At 34.7% G+C, this 18,157-nt stretch overlaps 5 protein-coding genes across 5 annotated transcripts; all 5 read right to left on the reverse strand.

Annotated features, from left to right (window-relative positions):
- Positions 1-1,454: 1,454 nt before the first annotated feature.
- Positions 1,455-1,935, reverse strand: Tsp_10302 (hypothetical protein). The gene is given in 4 exon segments (XM_003372497.1): positions 1,455-1,517; positions 1,536-1,674; positions 1,692-1,872; positions 1,890-1,935. 4 exon segments carry the CDS (start codon positions 1,933-1,935, stop codon positions 1,455-1,457), a joined length of 429 nt encoding a protein of 142 aa, XP_003372545.1.
- Positions 1,936-4,157: 2,222 nt separating this feature from the next.
- On the reverse strand, positions 4,158-5,437 carry Tsp_10303 (hypothetical protein). The gene is made up of 4 exons (XM_003372498.1): positions 5,393-5,437; positions 5,230-5,286; positions 4,253-4,438; positions 4,158-4,226 (listed from the first exon to the last, which is right to left on the reverse strand). Exons 1-4 carry the CDS (start codon positions 5,435-5,437, stop codon positions 4,158-4,160), a joined length of 357 nt encoding a protein of 118 aa, XP_003372546.1.
- A 2,986-nt stretch (positions 5,438-8,423) lies between these two features.
- Tsp_10304 (putative DNA repair protein) lies at positions 8,424-10,682 on the reverse strand. The gene is made up of 10 exons (XM_003372499.1): positions 10,509-10,682; positions 10,315-10,432; positions 10,019-10,160; positions 9,683-9,811; positions 9,472-9,520; positions 9,269-9,321; positions 9,168-9,221; positions 8,693-8,846; positions 8,567-8,630; positions 8,424-8,494 (listed from the first exon to the last, which is right to left on the reverse strand). Exons 1-10 carry the CDS (start codon positions 10,680-10,682, stop codon positions 8,424-8,426), a joined length of 1,008 nt encoding a protein of 335 aa, XP_003372547.1.
- A 113-nt stretch (positions 10,683-10,795) lies between these two features.
- Positions 10,796-11,380, reverse strand: Tsp_10305 (hypothetical protein). The gene is made up of 3 exons (XM_003372500.1): positions 11,211-11,380; positions 11,069-11,149; positions 10,796-11,009 (listed from the first exon to the last, which is right to left on the reverse strand). The coding sequence occupies exons 1-3, from the start codon at positions 11,378-11,380 to the stop codon at positions 10,796-10,798; spliced, it is 465 nt and encodes a 154-aa protein (XP_003372548.1).
- An 805-nt stretch (positions 11,381-12,185) lies between these two features.
- Tsp_10306 (hypothetical protein) lies at positions 12,186-16,237 on the reverse strand. Its single transcript, XM_003372501.1, has 18 exons — positions 16,160-16,237; positions 16,001-16,072; positions 15,333-15,443; positions 15,198-15,279; positions 15,047-15,127; positions 14,783-14,969; positions 14,524-14,701; positions 14,374-14,444; positions 14,227-14,315; positions 13,984-14,154; positions 13,778-13,893; positions 13,546-13,674; positions 13,368-13,464; positions 13,168-13,277; positions 12,804-13,042; positions 12,590-12,707; positions 12,370-12,510; positions 12,186-12,296 (listed from the first exon to the last, which is right to left on the reverse strand). Exons 1-18 carry the CDS (start codon positions 16,235-16,237, stop codon positions 12,186-12,188), a joined length of 2,181 nt encoding a protein of 726 aa, XP_003372549.1.
- Positions 16,238-18,157: the final 1,920 nt, after the last annotated feature.

The raw sequence follows: 18,157 nt of genomic DNA on the forward strand, positions 1-18,157 counted from the left end.
TCTGGATGTCTTCTTTTATCTTCAATTCTTCTGTATCTAAATGTAGAAGAATTAATTTAATGAAATAATGTTGTAATAAATAAAAAAAACAAAGCCGTTTTTATTGTTCTTCTTCGTCCATCATCGCATTGAAAACGCCATTGTTCATTCGCCGCACATCGTTCGCCTACAATCATTTGAAATGAGTTTCCAGAGCAACTAATAGTAGCCTCAAGAAAATTTACATAAAGTTCATCTCTACTGATTAACAAGTATGAAACGTATTTCATTTCGTTGAACAAATATTATGCAGGTCACGCATAAGCTCAAAAGCAAACAAATTGAAATTGGTGTCAAATTTGCATTCAAACTAGACAACGCCCATGTTTGATAAGATAACATTTTTCTATATCTAATAATACACCTTACTCAGTAGTTAAAGCAGAAATAGATCGAGCAAACATCGTTCAAGGCTTTTGTTAGTCAGCAAAGTCAATTTAACTCGCACACTGCTAATATGGAGTTAATTTTCAAATGGCCCAATTTGCATAAAAGACAGACACTGCGCACGTAGCGTTATACACCAACTTACGTAAGTTGGATATGCTACTCTAATATGAATTAGAACATAATGTCAACAAAAAATAAACAATGATTGAGCACACTAGTTGCCCTGTATGCCAAGCATTATTAACTATATAAAAATTTTGATTTATCTAATGTCTTCATTGTGCAAAATTTAGAAAACAATATAAAGTGACAATAAAATTAAACTGAAAACGTTTTCTGTATGAAAACGGTATTTTTCTGCCTTGCATAATAGATACCACTATACGCTTAATGATATTCGACCTGCTAAGTTGAGAATGAAATTGAATGCCATAAGCAAGTGTAAATTGAAAATTTTATCGGCTTCTCCAATTAAATCTAGACGATTACCTATAATAGCAAATTGAAATATGGATTTGTTCAAAACCTTCAGTGTTCAACTATATGTAATTGAGAATTCTGCTTTAAAAGTAGTATTTCAAGTTTTACCCATCTTCAAATTGAAACGTGCTTAAATACTTAAATATACATGCATTCATAGCAAAATATCAGGAAAATAAGTTTCAGTATTAAATGTTCACCTGAATGTGGCATCTTGTACTTGCACCTTGGTTACGCTGCGCCACCGTTTATCGAACAGCACCGTAATAAAGTAATAACTATGCATTCCTCTCTTTGTGTATTACTTAGTAACCTACTTATCATTAATTTGGCATTTTAAATAGTGTATCTTAATGTCTCTTTAATTATTAATTATTTTTCCGTGATTTTATTTTGGAAGTATACTTTAACTTCATATTAAAAGATGCTTTTATTTTTCCTCATTTTATCTGCTTTATTTTCTTTTTACGCTTTGTAATGTGTGCTTATATAAGATAAAACTGTCTGCTGAAATTACGACAAATGATGTGAAATGAGACTTGTATTTATTTCACTGTCAACATTGAAGCTGTGGTGCAGTCAAGCCGGCTATCATCAGCTATAAATGCCTGCAGATTTTCATATACTTTTAATTCATTGCTTTGGGATTCATGCCTGAATCCCAGATATATTTTAATGTCATTTGTGATTTTTGCTTTTTGTGCTTGTTTGCGCACAACGAGACGTCTGATAATTTCCTGCCAATTTTCACATTCCCGCGTCAGCCTAACAAAAAGGTCAACCTGATTAACAGATACAATATTCCAGTAGCCGCCACAAATGCACTTTCCTTCCATGGTTTCCCAGTCTTGCACCTATTTTTCCAACAAACTCTGCCTACTTTATCAAATGCAAATTTCTGTCCCACGTCAAACTGGATGTCATTATGACGCGTTTTATTCGTCCAGCTTGCATGTCTAATTCCTATGTAAATTACAAACTTACACTAAAAACCTCTTTTCCACCTTCTTCTTTTTGAGCCTCCATTTCAGCTCCCAACTCCGTCACCCACCCACCACTCCTACTATCTCCTTCCTTATGGCCTCAGTCAGTCGATTTTTTTATAAAATTGCTGCAGCAAATGTTGCTCTTAGCTGCTTTCTTTGATTTCTTCATTCACACGTAACTGGCACTCTCATAAAAATCTGAATGTGCTTGAAATGGCACGATCAGTTGTAGTATTAACTGATGTTGACAATGCCGCAAGATAGAAGCTCTTGTCTTGTGAAATTTTGTGCGGTCGAACCACACTTCACTAGCAGAGAATTAATTATCGAGTTGAAATGAAACTGAAAGTGCATATTTATAGTTTTGTAAAAAGAAATTATGTTCCTTCATTTAATGTAAAATATACAGAGGCGTTTAATTTATAAAGAGGGGCGGATGTAGTATACAACAGATTTATCATGTACATGTATTATTAGACATGACTGTCTGACGAGGAACAAAATAGTGCCGTGTTTTCATTTAAACAAAATTAGAATATCAATCGCGTGATAGAATAACTTTCAAATTGATAAATTTCATTGTATTTCAAATGAACGACACGTTTCGATTCCGTTTGAAGCTGAACTTTTCTGTTACCAGGCCAATATCAGTGGAAAAGTTAGAATGAACGTACACATTGCTGCAAGTCCGTTCAGTCGTTCTTCTGTCATGGTTGTCCGGAAATAGCTTTTTAGATATTTCACTGCAGTAAAGTTTCGTTTTGCGCTGGCTGAGGCGATTGGGTGAATGGTGAAAATCTGTAGGATTAAGGACAAGACTAATCGAGTAATAATCGTTGTTGTTGATTTTTAATGCATACATAAATCAAATGCCAAAAGTGTTACGTTCGATAAAAATCGCGTATGCTAGTTGCATTTCGAGGAAGTTACAGATTGGCAACTTTATTAAGGTAGACGCAATGCGCTAACTTTACGGGCAATTTATACCAAAACTACTGGACAGTGTACGTTGAAACTGTTCATAACAATGTCATTTATTACTGCCAACATCTACTACTCACACAAAGTTGAAATTTGTACAAAATATTTTTCGTTATTTTTCACAAAGCAGCGAAGGCAGGGAAATGCGATATTAGTAAGAAGGAAAGGAGCAGAAAGAAAACGCAGAGAGTAAATAAGCATGCAAGGAAAATGATTTTGTGTAAGTTTATTGCAAATGTTTAAATAATCGAGCAAAGAGAAGTAAGTATTTTCTTCACATAAAATTTGTTCCTGACTTTTCTTTATCGCTTACAGCATCCTGAAACATACTAGGCAGTTTCCGGAAAAACTGTCCAAATCCAAATCCACTATCTTTCATTAATATAAAACTATAACAATCAAAAAACTCCAAATTTTGAAGAAAAATTTTCGCTGATTTTCGCAAAAACAGCCAAGTGTATGTAGCTCGTGAAATTTTGCAATTTTGGAGAAAACTTTTTTCCTCCACAAATGGACGTTATGAGCATCAGTCGATCGCAAACGATTAGAAAAGTACAACAAGCGTATCCCGGTGGTTCCGTATTTCTCGAAATATGCTGAAAAAGGGGGAAGCATGCGCATGCGTTAAGAGGGGCAAAATTAAAGATTAAGAAATTAAAGCATTAAAATTGTACATACCTTTCATTGGCACACAGTTGCTTGCACTTACCCTCAAATTACTTTATAATTTGCCGTACTTTCTGAGAAGAATGGGATAGTTTTCACTCTACTTACTAGTGGATTTCCCCATTCATTCGAACAAATACCATGTATGAGCCCAAAAATTTGACATCAATTGTGAATTTCTTTATTTTCCTAGCATTTGTAATGAAGTTTTACCCTGGGCGACTACACATTATACTAATTATGCAAATCGCCATTGCATCTGTGTTACTTAGCGAAAGTACAATCAAATGGCCACACATGTGCTATCAATCAGATGCGTAATCAATGGAAAACAAGGCAATTAAGATCGCATTCCATGAAATGTTTGCTTTTCAACAAACAGAACAGTTACAACGCATACGTTTTGATTTGCATCAATTAATGATTATTTAACAGCAATAATTTCAGAACTTCAATTGATCGTAAAAAACAATAAATTAGTAGAAATCTAGTAGAGTTTATATAAAAAATGTCTCATGTGCAGAAATTGGCAATCCTTGCTGCCGTTGAAAGAGAGTTACTGATGGGCAAATTCCCTATGTATTAAGATAGACAGAAGACAAATTAAGAGTCTATTCATTCCACAACTATTGGGTAGTTTCTAATGGAACTTTGCATAACATTATCGGTAATCATTGTGAATGTCTAGAAATCAAAAAAAAACTACAAACTTCGGAGAAAGGACTTTCTCCGATTTTCGCAAAAGCAACGAGTCTGTAGCCCATGAAATTTGGCAATTTTCGAGAAAAACCGTATACTCGAAAAACGGACTTTATGGATATCAATCGATCGGAACAATTAGATACGTACAATACAGTTATCCTTGCCGTTGCTAGTTGCCTATTTGTCGATGTATTCTGAAAAAAGTTGGAAGCATCCCTATGTTTTAAGATAGACAATGAGCCAATTTTACGGGTGCTTCATTCCAAAACTAGTGGACAGTATCAGATGGAACTTTGCAAAAGCTTATCGCTAAGCAGTCCGAATGCCAAACAATCAAAAAACTGGAAATTTTGACAAAACGTTTTTCGCCAAAAAGCAAGTTTATAACCCATGAAATTTGGCAATTTCAAAGGCAGCAATTTGGAAAAGGCGTGTAAACCACAAACGTTTTCAAGAATGAAACCTTGCTTAGATTCACACAGCAGAACAGATGTTCATTGCACTTTATGCTTCTCTCAGAGATTGTTGTGACTGGGCACTTTGAGATGGAATGCATTTTGCATCTCTTTGCAAGAAACACTGAATTAAGCTAACGACCTTTCAAGAAATCAAATATACAAATCAACAGAAGTAGAGATTTTATTTACTTTTCCTGAAGTCATATTCAATCAGATAATCGTTACTCCACTCAACGTTATTTACCTGATGAGAAGTTCGTACTGAAAACATAACATTCAACATCTTAGGAATATATGTATCGACTGCTCACTGGACGCTAAGGTAAGACGTTATGAAACAAATGTAAAGATAAAAAAGAGAAAACCACAAAATATTGATAATAAGGTAAAAATTGGAATGGAAAAATCATAACAATTATTCCAAAGTTGTTGTTCTCTGCTATTATTATGAAGCAAGAATATAAGTATTATAAATTGAAAAGGTTTTCAGCTGAAGCTGGGCGTCGAGTGGCTGTTAGCTAAATAACCCAAATGTCTACGAAATGCGGAATATTGCATATAAATATGAATCGAGCAATGGGATACTGGAAATGATATTAATTTCAAAAAGAAAAAAATTTGAAGAAGCTAATATATATTAGAGTTAAATTCTAGGTACTTCTGGCAGCAGGTTGTCCGTGTGCAAATAACCCTGCCTAATAACCCTGGGGTAAAGGATTCGAATCTGCTATTCATATGTGAAATGTATGCCTGTGATAAGGAATTCAGAATACATCTAAGATAGGGAACCTTCTGCTATAGTAAACCATGTGATAATTGGTTGTCCTGGACCTTATGGGTGTCATAAACAAGCGAGTTGCCTGTTATAGCGGAATTGGCGTGTCATTATTTCCAAAGTTCAAACAACAAAACTTTCATCTAGCCAACGACCAGAGTTGCCAATAATTGGTTACATTTAAAAGCCAGGAATCTTTCCCACTTGCAATTTGCCCTTCTGGTAATTTCATGACCAACCATAACATGTTGAATTTCAAGCGCCACTTCGTCTACGACATATATGTTGTCCTTAATAAAGCATTATTATCGTGACTGAACAATTATGTCTGGTTGAATATACATACATAAATCACGATGTTTCTATATTTTATCAGTTATTAAAGTTCACATGCAGTTGAAGTTTCAAAAAGAAATGGCAACAAATTGAATCTGAAGACATGAAGCAATTTTCATAATTATGTTTATTTATTGTGGAAAAATGCAATATTATATATTAAATGCAATAGCTATCAATAAGATTGCAGTAAATTTCTAAATTTATTTTTTGTTTTTTTATTAAACAGCAGTTTGAAATCTTAGTAAAATATTGAAAACATTTTTCAATTATCCCCGGCTGGGGTGCCAAAGATCTCTAAAGGCCATTTATGAGTTAACTTTTGGCAACTAACTACTTTGTATTTAATGCTTTTCATAAATTTTCATAAATAAAAATTTCATATTTTATCGATAATAGTTGCAACAGTATTAAATCATTTTAATGAAATAAAAAATTCAATGAGTTAAAGTTATCTGGCTTTAATGTCAGTCACGTCAGTCAAGTAAACAAGCGTATTTAAAATAGGACTATTAACAGTAAACGATAATTTCCATATTTGACAAGCATCACTCAGATAATGTTATTCGACCTGGCCTAAATGCAATAAATTTCAATGCTAAATCAGTCACCTTGCTTCAGAAAATAAATTCCACCATCAACTGGACAATTAGACAAAAATATTCAAATTACGATGATCATAATTTCCAATAATCTACTTACCATCTTATAATCTCAGATGTATATATACCATTGTATCTATTATAGCGCAGCTATGATCATTAATGAACATGTCAAAGATGTAAGTGTTCAACAAACCACTCGTCAAGTCAGTTAGTTATACGTAAACGATCAAACCGAAAACAAGTTGAAACGTACAACATTAAATTAGCCGCCTTCTCATCGTTGAAGTTCATTTTTAGGTGATATTGTAAAGAATGATGAATGATTTTGGAAAAATAAAAATAAACTAAATTAAAAGCCAGTTGATTTTTACATATTCTTTCGGTTTACTGGTGAAAACGCCGATACGCAATCAGCGGATTCCATTAGCGTACAATCATTTCAAATGAAATTTACGAAGCAAACAAAATTCGTGCGTGAACATAGTTTTATGCAAATTTCCTTTACACTCATTTGCACTGATAATTGAAAAAACAAAGAAACTTTTGCGTTCGTACAACTGTGCAGAAAAATGTTATTGTCAAAATTTGCTATCAAATGATCGATACAGCCATCATTTTTACAAATTCTACCCTGCGCATTGTTCATAATGTTCAGCATATGTTATATGCAGTTAATTATTTTCATTTTGAATTAAATATTTTCTTTATCTGATGCTTACTTTATTTCAGTTGAGTAACAACGGAAACAATCATGCGTTCGCGGTTTCCTACATGAATACAATATATAAAACCAAACATCTGCATGGTCAGTTAGGCCAGTACTTTCGTCTGTAAAAATAAAAGCACAGTGCAAGGACAATAACGTATATACCAATCGACAAAGGAGAAAAAAATTTACTTGCAACGTCACTAAATGTGAATTAACAGTTCTAGCGTTCTGATCAAATGGTCCACCACTCAAGGGTTAAAATATCTTGCATTTTAATAGAAAAAAACTAATTTTCAGGGATTGCACACATTGAACATACCTTCCGCTAAGGATAACACAATCGACAGTGCAAAATAAAAATAAGCATATTTCAACATCAGCTATGCCATAACGATATGACGAATAAGATTCAATGAATGGAAAAACAATGGCGGATTAGAAAATTATTTAGTGAAAATAATTTTGAATACACCTTCGAAAAGTGAAATTAACATTTTGCAAAACAATGTATTTTCAGGTTTGAAATGGGAATCATATTTGAATAAATGTTAAAAACAACTGAGAATCAATCGTTTTATCTGCAATTTACTCATATTTTATCCAAATGTTAATGTTAAGTGTATTTTTAAAACCACTTTAGGAAAATCACATTTCCACAGCATTTCTCAGTGCTTGTCACCTCTTTGTTCGTATGAAATTTGAAATTTGAAATGCCGTTACTGGGATGTAAAACGGACTATATAAATGCTAAAGCCAAATCTAATAAAGGTGAATCCAGTATTCCTATGTGCGTTGTTATTGACTGAAAAAAACAATGCAGTGAGGTTTTATCGTTTTCTTCTCTTTGTTAGCAGATTTGAAAGCATTCTATATGCTTGGAAATCACATTGCATATTTACATATTGGACGACTTTTTGGCGACAATTCAATTTCATTATTAGAAAGATCATATGCATATTTTGGATGAACACTGAATGCCAAACACGCCAACAGTACACAAAAATTCTACTACATTCCAATGACTCTCGAACAGCTGTGCAACATTTTCATACATCATATTTTTTTTATTAATGAAAAAAATTTCAAGCTTCACATTTCGTATCAATATTTCATTTCACTTTGTTTCTTTTCGGCGCTGCCAAATTAGCTGCTGCTGTGCTGTATTTAGTCAAACTCACTTTATTCACAAAGTACAACAGCACGAATGAAAAAATAATGCTAAAAGAAAAAAAAATAAGCAATTACAGTAAAGTAATTAAAAGTAAGTAAATATTATTTTTCCAAATTGCAAAACAATTACCAAATTGTCATGCATATGCGATGAACGGTCAATGATGCTATTGCAGCTGCGGTCATAGCAATGAAAACTGCAATATAAAGGCAAATAAATATTTTTGTGTTTCTCAGTCAATATAAATGAACAATAAAAACAAGCAAACCTTCAGGAAAAAACCGAGCCTGATAATTTTTACCGTACAAGTGCATTTCCATATTGCTGATTGCCTAATGAATCAATGGAAATTAAAAACAAACGTACTGTTGCATGTTTACACGCCCCAAATTACCGTAAGAATGAAAACAAAAATGTTGGCACCAGCAAATCCGCACAAAATTGTCGTCACTTTGGATATTCCAAAAGCAGCAGCCAAACATTGCATGACTATGTATACTGCCGCCGACAGTGTTATGGACAAAATGGCTGACAAAGAATTATGCATCCTGAAAATGAAATTCAACGTCCAATTTTTTCGCAAACAACAACACTTTTCCTTTACACAAAATATGATGAAAGAACACTTGTTAATCAAATAGACTAGCATAAGCATAAAGTACTCAAAGATGAACGATTTAAATTGAAAACATTAAATTAGCATTAAAAAAAAACGATAGCAATCGATGATTTGACAAATTCAGAAGATGAAGTTTATACGCAATGAAAAAAATGGTCACAGTGTTTCATCAAATGCACACAGTCGTGCGCCCGCAGTGCAAGAATAAAATAACATTTGGAAAAAAAAATAAGCACGACATTTCACTTACTTCATTTTGCTGTTCGGTAAAACGTAAAGCACGACGCTTCGGTCAAAGTGAAATCTTAAATACAACAAAAATTAAATTAGTTGAAATACAATACAAATTACGGTAGCGTAAACGGAATAAAACAAAATAACATTAGCACCATTCCAACCTGAGCCTGTTAAAGAAAAAAGAAAATTAAAAATACTGCAGTGTATGAAATAAATGGTTCACAGTAAGTAATTTCTTTGCAGTGTTCAAAGTTCCACAAAAAGTACAGTACAGCAATATAATCAAGCTCTAATTTTTTTTGATTCTCACATAATACATACTCGGGTAATTCATAGCAGTCACACGCGAATCGAACCTTGAGATTACTGGAAATATTTATGAGAGCATTTCTTTTTTAAAAACTGCTCTGACAGTAAAGGCAAATCTAAGTGCACGCACATGTTCCGTCTGTGATTATTATTTACGCAGCTTGATTTTCACATAAATGTGCAATGCAACGATATAAACATTATGTGTCCAAATATGACAAGATAGCCACTTCAAGTGTACCACACGAACTCTCAACCACTGCAGTTGCCTGCAATCGGACGTGCACTTTCAACCAAAGAAAGACAATAAGTTTTATACAAAAATCGACCGCCGCATCAAGCCTAATTCTACAATTTGTCAGATACAGTAAAACCAAATTCAGGTAACATTTGCTACCGTTTCCAAAATGGAAAACGATAATGTTTCTCATCTGCACAGCGAAAAAAAGACGATTTGAATTGTTAAAAATACAAAAAAATAAAAATAAAGTTTCAAATTTATTCAACAAAATCATCCTCGTATGATAAAAGAAACTGTATTATCAATGTTATCACATTTTCTCGTATGCAATTTTGAAGTTGCAATCAACACAATTTTTGAAATATGAATTGTTCTTTTTGTCGAACTGCTCGTCGCCAAAATTATGTTGATGAGTCTTTGGTTCATGGACGCCACTTTGAACTTGTTTTCTCAGATCTGAAAAAAATGATAAAAACGCTGTTTCGTTAAAATCTTTTGAAAATTCATCATAAATGAAATTAAAATTTTGAAAATCACAGTAAAACTGAAACAGTTGAACAGTTGAAAAAAGAAACAACAACGAATGAACAATAAAAATGCATATATTTACTTCTCATTTTATTGTCGTATCTCTTTTCTTTCCACTTTTCTCGATTGCGCAGTCGCAGTTGCCGTTGCCGTTCCAATTCCTCAACACTTCCCCATACTTCGATCGCGCGCTTTTCCACCTGAAAAATTTAATTTCGATTTTTTTTGATTCCAAAACAAAAGCGAACTTTCCGACTGAGCAATCAGTTGACTGACTTGAATCGTCAAATATAATTTCATGTCTCCATAGCGTGCACTGTGAGGATTTTTCCGCACGGCAAACCGCAATGGAGGAGCGCGTAAATCAAAATCGCAATCTTTCAACAAGTACAATTCTTTCGCTTTTGTTCGCGTTATCAGTGAATGCTTTCCTTTCAATTCTCTGCACATGTGAAATGAGTTTATGACATGTGAAAAAAAATAATAATAAAGCTCAAACAAATGTGCACACATTGTTTTCGAAATAATTGTCAACTTTCGAGACATGTAACACAAGCGACAACTTACTTGCACTGGTCGCAGACAGGGTAGTTGAAGGTCGAGTGCAAATAGGATTCATCGAATTCTTTAAAACATTCTAGACATTTCGTCTCTGTTATAGAATCGGACGAAAAATCCGGCAACCGTTTACTGCTTCTAGATGAAGATGATTCAAATTTCTGCTCGTCGCTTTCGATGAAGAAACCTCCAGCATTGCTGTAGGATGGCTGCGAAGCGCTGAACAAATAGCAATCAGTTTCCAATTTGAAATTTAATAAATAAATAAATAAAAATACACATCCACAACTGACAACTTCTCACCAAATGATACAAGAACCGTCTCCAGCCTCGTTTTATCCGGTGTTTCATCACCATGGCTGAAGACGTTTGTACCACAAGAAAAAAAAATCATATTTACAGTGTCAATTTCAACCTCACCTGTAAAGTTCTTCAACTGTAGGATAAGAGCTTAATGTGCTTGAAGCGGCAATCCGACCTCGCTTGGACCGCATTGTTAGGCAAAAGCATTTGCATACTGTAAAATGAAAATCAAGACCAAACGAGTACAACAAACAATTGTGCTCAAGTAGACCCGGAAGTTTTCGCATTGAAAAGAAAAAAAAACAAGAGCGATATTTTGTTTTCATATTTGCGTACAATAATAGCAACAGCTCGGAATATTTTAGAATTTTAAAGTGGGGCAAAATTTCAAAAACAGACGAATAATTCCCAGTTGAAAATTGAAACAAGCGCACAATGACACCGATATTCAAAAAGGATATATGTACAAAAGGAAAAACACTTTGACCAAATGAACAAGCAAACAACAGAGTGCATAATTGTTGAATGGAATTTTTTTGCACATGAAAGAAGTGGAATAACAATTGACGACTGGCAGCAACGTGATGAAGCGGAAATGAAAACTACTTCTTCCGGTGTCAGTAGTAATAGATGGACAAAGAAAGAAAGATGTTGGAAATGTATTTTTTTTAAACAGGAAAAATGAACGCATCAACTGTGGAAAAAAAATTTTTTTACATTATCTTTTGCGCATTTTTAATATTTTTTAACATAATTGTTTGTTTTCATTCATTCATTCATTCATTCAAGGGTAATTTTCCAGTTGAATAGTGAAAATGTGCCGGTGGTGATGCTGTGAACAAAGTTGCTGATGGATTGTCGTGAAAAATGAAGTCGATGAACGCAGCAATCAACGATGGTTTAAAGCGAAAAAGTGAAAATGAAAATGAAAAATGCAAAATGAAACATGCCAGTCATTGGACTATAATAAAAGCGAAAACAGTATCAACATAAAAAATGAATGAATATAAGTTGGTATTTTTTTTGGTTTTGTTTTTTGATATTGAATATTAAAAGTGAGATTGGCAAGATATATGCTTCTTTACAAATCAATCATGTCTTTCCTTTCCCTCTGCGTTGTGCAAGAAGTGATGCGCTGACTGGTTCCAATGCTGGCAAAGTTTGCACCTTGTTGATCGCATTGTATGTCGCTTTCATCGCAGCCTGAAATGGCAAATTTTCAAATTGCTTATTCACGTTGGATATTTATTTGCACTTCAGACACGTGTCACTTCACCTTGACGTGAGTGGAATCGTTGCTGAAAGCGATTCGAGAATTGGGCAAAAATTGACGATTAGTCACCCAACGGTGTTGCAATATTTGCTGAGCGGTTATACGTTGCTGAGGATCGACGTGCAACATTTTCTGAATCAAATCCTACAAAAGTCCAACAAAAAAAACCAATTATAGGTGGATAAAAGAGAATTTCAACAAAAAATAAGAGAACAAGAAAAACCTTTGCCGCATCGGATACTGTTGACCAAATGCCATCGGTAAGGTTGAAACGACCTTCTCCAACTCGAGCTAATATTTCCTGCGCCGAATCCTGCGGACCAGTAGCAAATGGTGTCGACCTGTAAAACGATGAACACACGCTCCTCAGTGGAAGGAAAAAATGGAAAATCGTGGTTTTAGTTTAGAAAAAGAAATGAAAAATTTTTTTCATTTACCCTGACAGGACGGTGTACAAGAGCACACCGAGTGACCAAATGTCACAAGCTTTGTCGTAGCCTTGACGCTTGAGCACTTCTGGTGCGACAAATTGGGCAGTATAGCAGGGCGTGGTCAAGAGTCCATTCTCTGCCCGCAGTTGTTTAGCAAAACCGAAATCAACAATACGCAACGATTCTGGTGTAGTGGAAGAGTCGACGTAGAGAATATTTGACGGTTTCAAATCTCGATGCACTACCTGACAAAAATAATGAATAAATAAAACCGAAAAAATTTAAAAATAGAAAGAAAATGCAATCCCAATTAATCACTAAAAATCTTTACTCCATGAGAATGCAAATATTGAATGGTCTGCGCAATGACGTGCATCGTGTAGGCAGCTTCACGTTCGGAAAAATACTTCCTCTGCAATATGCGATCCAACAGTTCACCACCCTTGCAATAATCGAACACCAAATATACAGTATTTTCTTCTTCAAAAATCTAAACAAAGCATTTTGTTTCGTCTCGTATTGTAATTTGGGCAAATAAAAAGAGAGATCTTTCGGAAAAAGGAAAAACACCACCCACATCGCGTAGTGTAGCAATGTTGGCGTGGTGGCTGTATCGTAGTAGAATGTCCACTTCTTCGGACGGATCGTGCTTGGATCGATTGATGATCTGCAAATGAAAAAAAAACAATGAACAATATCATTGGAAATGCAAAATTTGCATTTTGCTCGTTTTCTTTTCTGTTTTTACTTTGACAGCAAAGTCGGTTTTGAGCACTTTGTGCCAGCAGCGCCTGCAAACTGAATACGAACCTTTGCCGAGCTCTTCCATCAGTTCGTATTCGTCATATATTGCCATTGGTTTTGCCTCACGAATGCTCTGCAATTGAAAAACAAATGAGGAAAAGATAAACAAGATATAAGATATAGAGATAGAGATAAAGCAAATATGGATTTGAAAAAGCCAGCAAGAAAAAACGAACCGTCAACGATTTGTTGGAAGTGGCAGTTTTGGTCTCTTCCAAAAGTTGAGGTGCAATGAAGCTGAACCCTCGGAACAGTTCGTGCGCAGCCGCACTGGGTGGAATGCCTGGTGAATCTGCAAACACGAACACGAATAAACTCCGATGAATATGAAAATAATAATTTCATAAAAATTAAAAAAATATATTTTTTTTCAATAACAAACCACCTCGAGGTGTTCTCGAAGTGAACTCTTGGTCGAAATAGAACGCATCCTCAGCGCGGGTTACGGTCGGTTTGAACGGAGGCTGCACTTGTCGATGGTACAGTTTGCCCCAGTCGATTGTAGCAAAAAACGGATGCCTCATGATATCTTTGATACCTTCGGAACCGGAGCCTGAAAAAACAAAAAAAGAAACAACCAACGACATCATCCCACTTTTTTTTCTCCACCCCTCTTCGACATTACCGAGTCGATTCTGCGGATTGCGTTTGAACAACGCGCGCAGCAGACTCTGAGCTTCTGGACTCAAAAATTGCGGCATGCCCAATTTTGCTCTTGAAAAATTAATATTAATAATAATGCTAAACAGAAAAAAAACAAAAATTATGGTACTTTAAAATTTGTGTCAGTGTTTCTTTGCGATTGGAACCCTGGAACGGTAACGAACCTGTCAACATCTCAAACTGAAATAAAAAACAAAAGACAAAAGTTGCAAATTGGATCGTGAGCATAATTGTATGATGAAATAAATTTTTGAACAACCATCAACACGCCGAATGACCACCAATCGGCAGCCGTTGAGTGACCCTTGCGATTGACCACTTCCGGTGCCATGTATTCGACCGTGCCGCAAAATGAGTAAGCTTTGTGATCGTCCAGTGCTTCTTTGCTCAAGCCGAAATCGGTCAACGCAATGTGACCTTCGTCGTCAAGCAAAATACTGTCAGAAAAAAAGAAAAAAGAATAAAACGTAAACGTCGATGGAACAAATTAATTAATAATAATTATTTGTCATGCTAACTTTTCTGGCTTCAAATCTCTGTATATGATGCCCAGAGTGTGCAAGTGGTCCAAAGCCAGTGCCAATTCGGCTAAATAAAATTCCACATCTTCTTCGGTGAACATCACCTCCTTGGACAGTCTGGTGAACAGATCACCGCCCCGCAAAAAGTCCAAAATCAAGTACAATTTGCCTTCAGTTTGAAACGCTTGAAAAAACACAGAAAAAAACCAAACATGGAAATAATAAATAAAACAACAAGCAAGCATATAAGCTGCCAAGTACCGTAGTGAAGCTTGACAATGAACGGGTGGTTGATTTGGGCGAGAATGTTCCGTTCCAATTTGGTCCTCAGACGATCATTGACTGCAAGTAATAGAGAAAAAAAATTTGTGAACTTAAATGAATTTGTGGGGTGGAAAAAAAAGAATTCAACCTTTCAGTGTTGCCTTTTTCAGCACTTTCATCGCGTACAAAATGCCAGCATCTCTGCCAACAATTTTTCGAACCAAAAATACCTTAAATTTGAATAAAAAAATAAAAAAGCGCCACAAACTGCCAGCAAAAACACCTTCCCAAACGATCCTTGACCAAGCACTTTGAGCAATTCAAATTGGGACGGATCCGCTCTTTCGTAACCTTCCTTGGTTACATCTCGAACTTCAATTATTGCAGTCCGTTCCTGAAAAATTTGCACAATTTATCCAATTGATTGATCATCAACACTTGATCGATTCAGAGGCAACGTGGAGGACGACAATTTTCGGCAATGGGAAAGAAGAATTGATCTTATTGATCCGATGGGAAAAGAATTCCCCCTTCCCCCTCCCCCCCTCAAAAAAAAGAGCAATTGAATAAATAACACAAATGATCGTCTATTCAATTTCCACCTTTCTGCAGTTGATTAATGAAAAAAAAGAACCTAATCTACATACACCTCAAATCTGAAAGTACAAATTATCATAATGATTTGTCGCAGCGTCGAATGAATTATTTGCCTGCTTGTCATGTGTGAAAAACAAAACGAATAATATAATAATTTCGTAATGATCACTTCAACAATTATTGCAAATAGTAACTTTTATGCAAATGCCGATGACGGCAGTGGAAATTGTGTGATCAATTTCTGTTTGGAAAATTTGAAATTGTAACTAAAAATATCAGCTGCAGTTGCAAATTAATTGACTGACATAAGATCAAAAGATGAAACAAATGAAAAATAATGGAATAATTTCATACCGATGATGGATCGTGGGTTTCATTTTCGTCGTGTTCCAATTCGTCGACAACATTTTCATTCAGGCTCGGCATCTGCGGAAATACAATGGCACAAATTTGATTAATAAAAATTAATGAATAAAATTAAAAATAAGCCATATTGATGATGATTCATTTTACCAACGATGATTGTTCACGATTGACGCTGGTAACGTTCGGCTCGGATTTCCACAGTTCGGCCAGCGGAGCTAATGGCATGTTGTCAAAAAAAAATCTCGGCTTTCTCGGCTTGAAAATTTGCACACTTTCAACAACAACTTCGACAACGACACTTGAGCAGTTCAATAAAATTGCACCGCATCATACGGCGGAGATGAGCGATTTGGATTTTCCATTGTCGTTTCTGAATGAACAGTTTAATTGAACGATTAAAATTTTCTGATGAACAAAAATGTCCACGTGAAAATGACCAAATGAACAACAAAGAGATGATTAATTAATTCATTAATAATTGATTTAAACGGTAAATGAGGAAAAAGAAAAAGTGGTGCGATGGAAGAGAGAACAAAATCGCGACGTGAGCGAAAACTGTTTTAATCAATAATATATAATGAAAATAATAATACTACTGCTACTACTATTAATAACAGTATATAAAAGTGAATCGCGTGTTCAACGGCGTCTGTTGCAAACGCGACACATGAAAAATGCTATCAACAAACTTTACAATTTACTCGAGTGAAAGTTGGAAATTTTTTCTGAAAACAACAAAAATCGATTCGACTTTCCAAATGCACATAAATGTGAAGAATACATAAATAAATAAATAAACAAAAAAATAGCAAAATTGTGATGATCATCACTTTACAGTAGTCGAAGAAGAAGAAGCGAAACAGTTAGTGGAAATGAAAATGGATGAAAATACAATAGAATTGCCCAAAGGTAGAAGAAGAAGAAGAATACCAGTTTTGATGACATATTTTTGTCGCATACATTGAACAATATAATAAATTCAACAACCATCCAACCGTAACAGTGGAAAAAGCATAACATACAGGCAAAAGCTTGCCAAATAGTGGTATTTTCTGTTTGTTCTGGACAAAAATCCTGAAAGCTTGCAAAGGTAGAATTGAAAAAGCCATTGATACTGGCAGGGGGTGTTGACCAACTGGAGAAAAGAAGATATTAGCCAGACGACAAGTGCTTGGCTGCCTGTCGGAATGGCAACATCAGGATAATTGATTTCGGAACAAATTTCCCCCTTGATAGACGACAATATCGTTTCACATGTTCAAAATTGATTAACAAAATTGAACAAAAAAGAAAAAGAAAATCAAAAACAAAAACCCAAGCATCTATCCATATACATGTATACATTAATGGTAACAACAAAAAGAAAAGAATATTTATTAATGAGAATCAAAATTGATAACTGCGTCAGGCTATACGGAGAATATACACTCGTTCATTTATTCGATCAAAACTTGAGCAGAAAGCAGTAAAATAAAAACAAAAAAAGTTAATTTAAATGAACAAATTGACTTGAAAAAAATTGAATGAGGAAAAAAGTTTTGCATTATTAAAAATACCGGCAAAAAGGCAATTAATTATTTTCCATCATAATCCACAAGACTGTGCGTGTGTGTGTGTGTGAATGGACTTTTCAGTGCGAAATGGATTTCACAAAACTAATATTTCACACCTTTGTCAGTTTGATTGGTGCAAATGGTAATTTGCAATTCATTTTGCAAGGCATGATACCTTTCCCTTTTTATCTGGTCAAAAATGGTCACCTTGACGCCGGTCAAGTTGGTCACTTCATCTCCAAGCATACAGACAACAACAACAATAACAACAAGCGTTGGTCGAGACGACAGTCAATTGATCGGCCACGCAAAATTGCAGATCCAATGCAATATACGGCCAATATAATTCAATCGACCATCAATTGTCCAGCTTGAAAACTAATTCAAACTTTGGAATCAATGTGTCCAGAGCGGAGCCAGCTGATTTTGTTTTTTTTTCAAATTACCAATTTTATTCCTCTAAACGTCCCTCTTTCCAATTCGGTTTTATATTACAGTTAATGAAACTTTCTCCTTATTAATTAATTTATATTGATTTCAATCTGACGAAAAGCAAAGGAAAAAACTATAATATTAATAATTAAAACAAATT

The sequence above is a fragment of the Trichinella spiralis genome (assembly GCF_000181795.1).
Source record: "Trichinella spiralis strain ISS 195 chromosome Unknown Scfld9, whole genome shotgun sequence".
In the NCBI taxonomy this organism is placed as follows: domain Eukaryota; kingdom Metazoa; phylum Nematoda; class Enoplea; order Trichinellida; family Trichinellidae; genus Trichinella; species Trichinella spiralis.

Bases quoted from the DNA above. Each gene is read 5' to 3' on its own strand.
- Tsp_10302 (XM_003372497.1), bottom strand. From the start codon at position 1,935: ATGGAGGCTCAAAAAGAAGAAGGTGGAAAAGAGGTTTTTAGTGTAA.
- Tsp_10304 (XM_003372499.1), bottom strand. From the start codon at position 10,682: ATGTGCAGAGAATTGAAAGGAAAGCATTCACTGATAACGCGAACAAAA. The intron at 10,161-10,314 runs GTAAATATATGC...CATTTTTTTCAG, and splicing joins ATACGACAATAAAATGAGAA to ATCTGAGAAAACAAGTTCAA. The intron at 9,322-9,471 runs GTATTATGTGAG...TTTCTTTAACAG, and splicing joins GCTATGAATTACCCGAGTAT to GCTCAGGTTGGAATGGTGCT.
- Tsp_10305 (XM_003372500.1), bottom strand. From the start codon at position 11,380: ATGCGAAAACTTCCGGGTCTACTTGAGCACAATTGTTTGTTGTACTCG. The intron at 11,150-11,210 runs GTGAGGTTGAAA...AAACGTCTTCAG, and splicing joins ACAGTTGAAGAACTTTACAG to CCATGGTGATGAAACACCGG. The intron at 11,010-11,068 runs GTATTTTTATTT...CTATTTGTTCAG, and splicing joins AAGTTGTCAGTTGTGGATGT to CGCTTCGCAGCCATCCTACA.
- Tsp_10303 (XM_003372498.1), bottom strand. From the start codon at position 5,437: ATGAATAGCAGATTCGAATCCTTTACCCCAGGGTTATTAGGCAGG. The intron at 5,287-5,392 runs GTTATTTGCACA...TATCATTTCCAG, and splicing joins CCCCAGGGTTATTAGGCAGG to TATCCCATTGCTCGATTCAT. The intron at 4,227-4,252 runs GTTTGTAGTTTT...TTTGATTTCTAG, and splicing joins GAGAAAGTCCTTTCTCCGAA to ACATTCACAATGATTACCGA.
- Tsp_10306 (XM_003372501.1), bottom strand. From the start codon at position 16,237: ATGCCATTAGCTCCGCTGGCCGAACTGTGGAAATCCGAGCCGAACGTT. The intron at 14,970-15,046 runs GTACTTGGCAGC...TGTTTTTTCAAG, and splicing joins CATTGTCAAGCTTCACTACG to CGTTTCAAACTGAAGGCAAA. The intron at 12,297-12,369 runs GTGAAGTGACAC...TTGCCATTTCAG, and splicing joins ACGATTCCACTCACGTCAAG to GCTGCGATGAAAGCGACATA.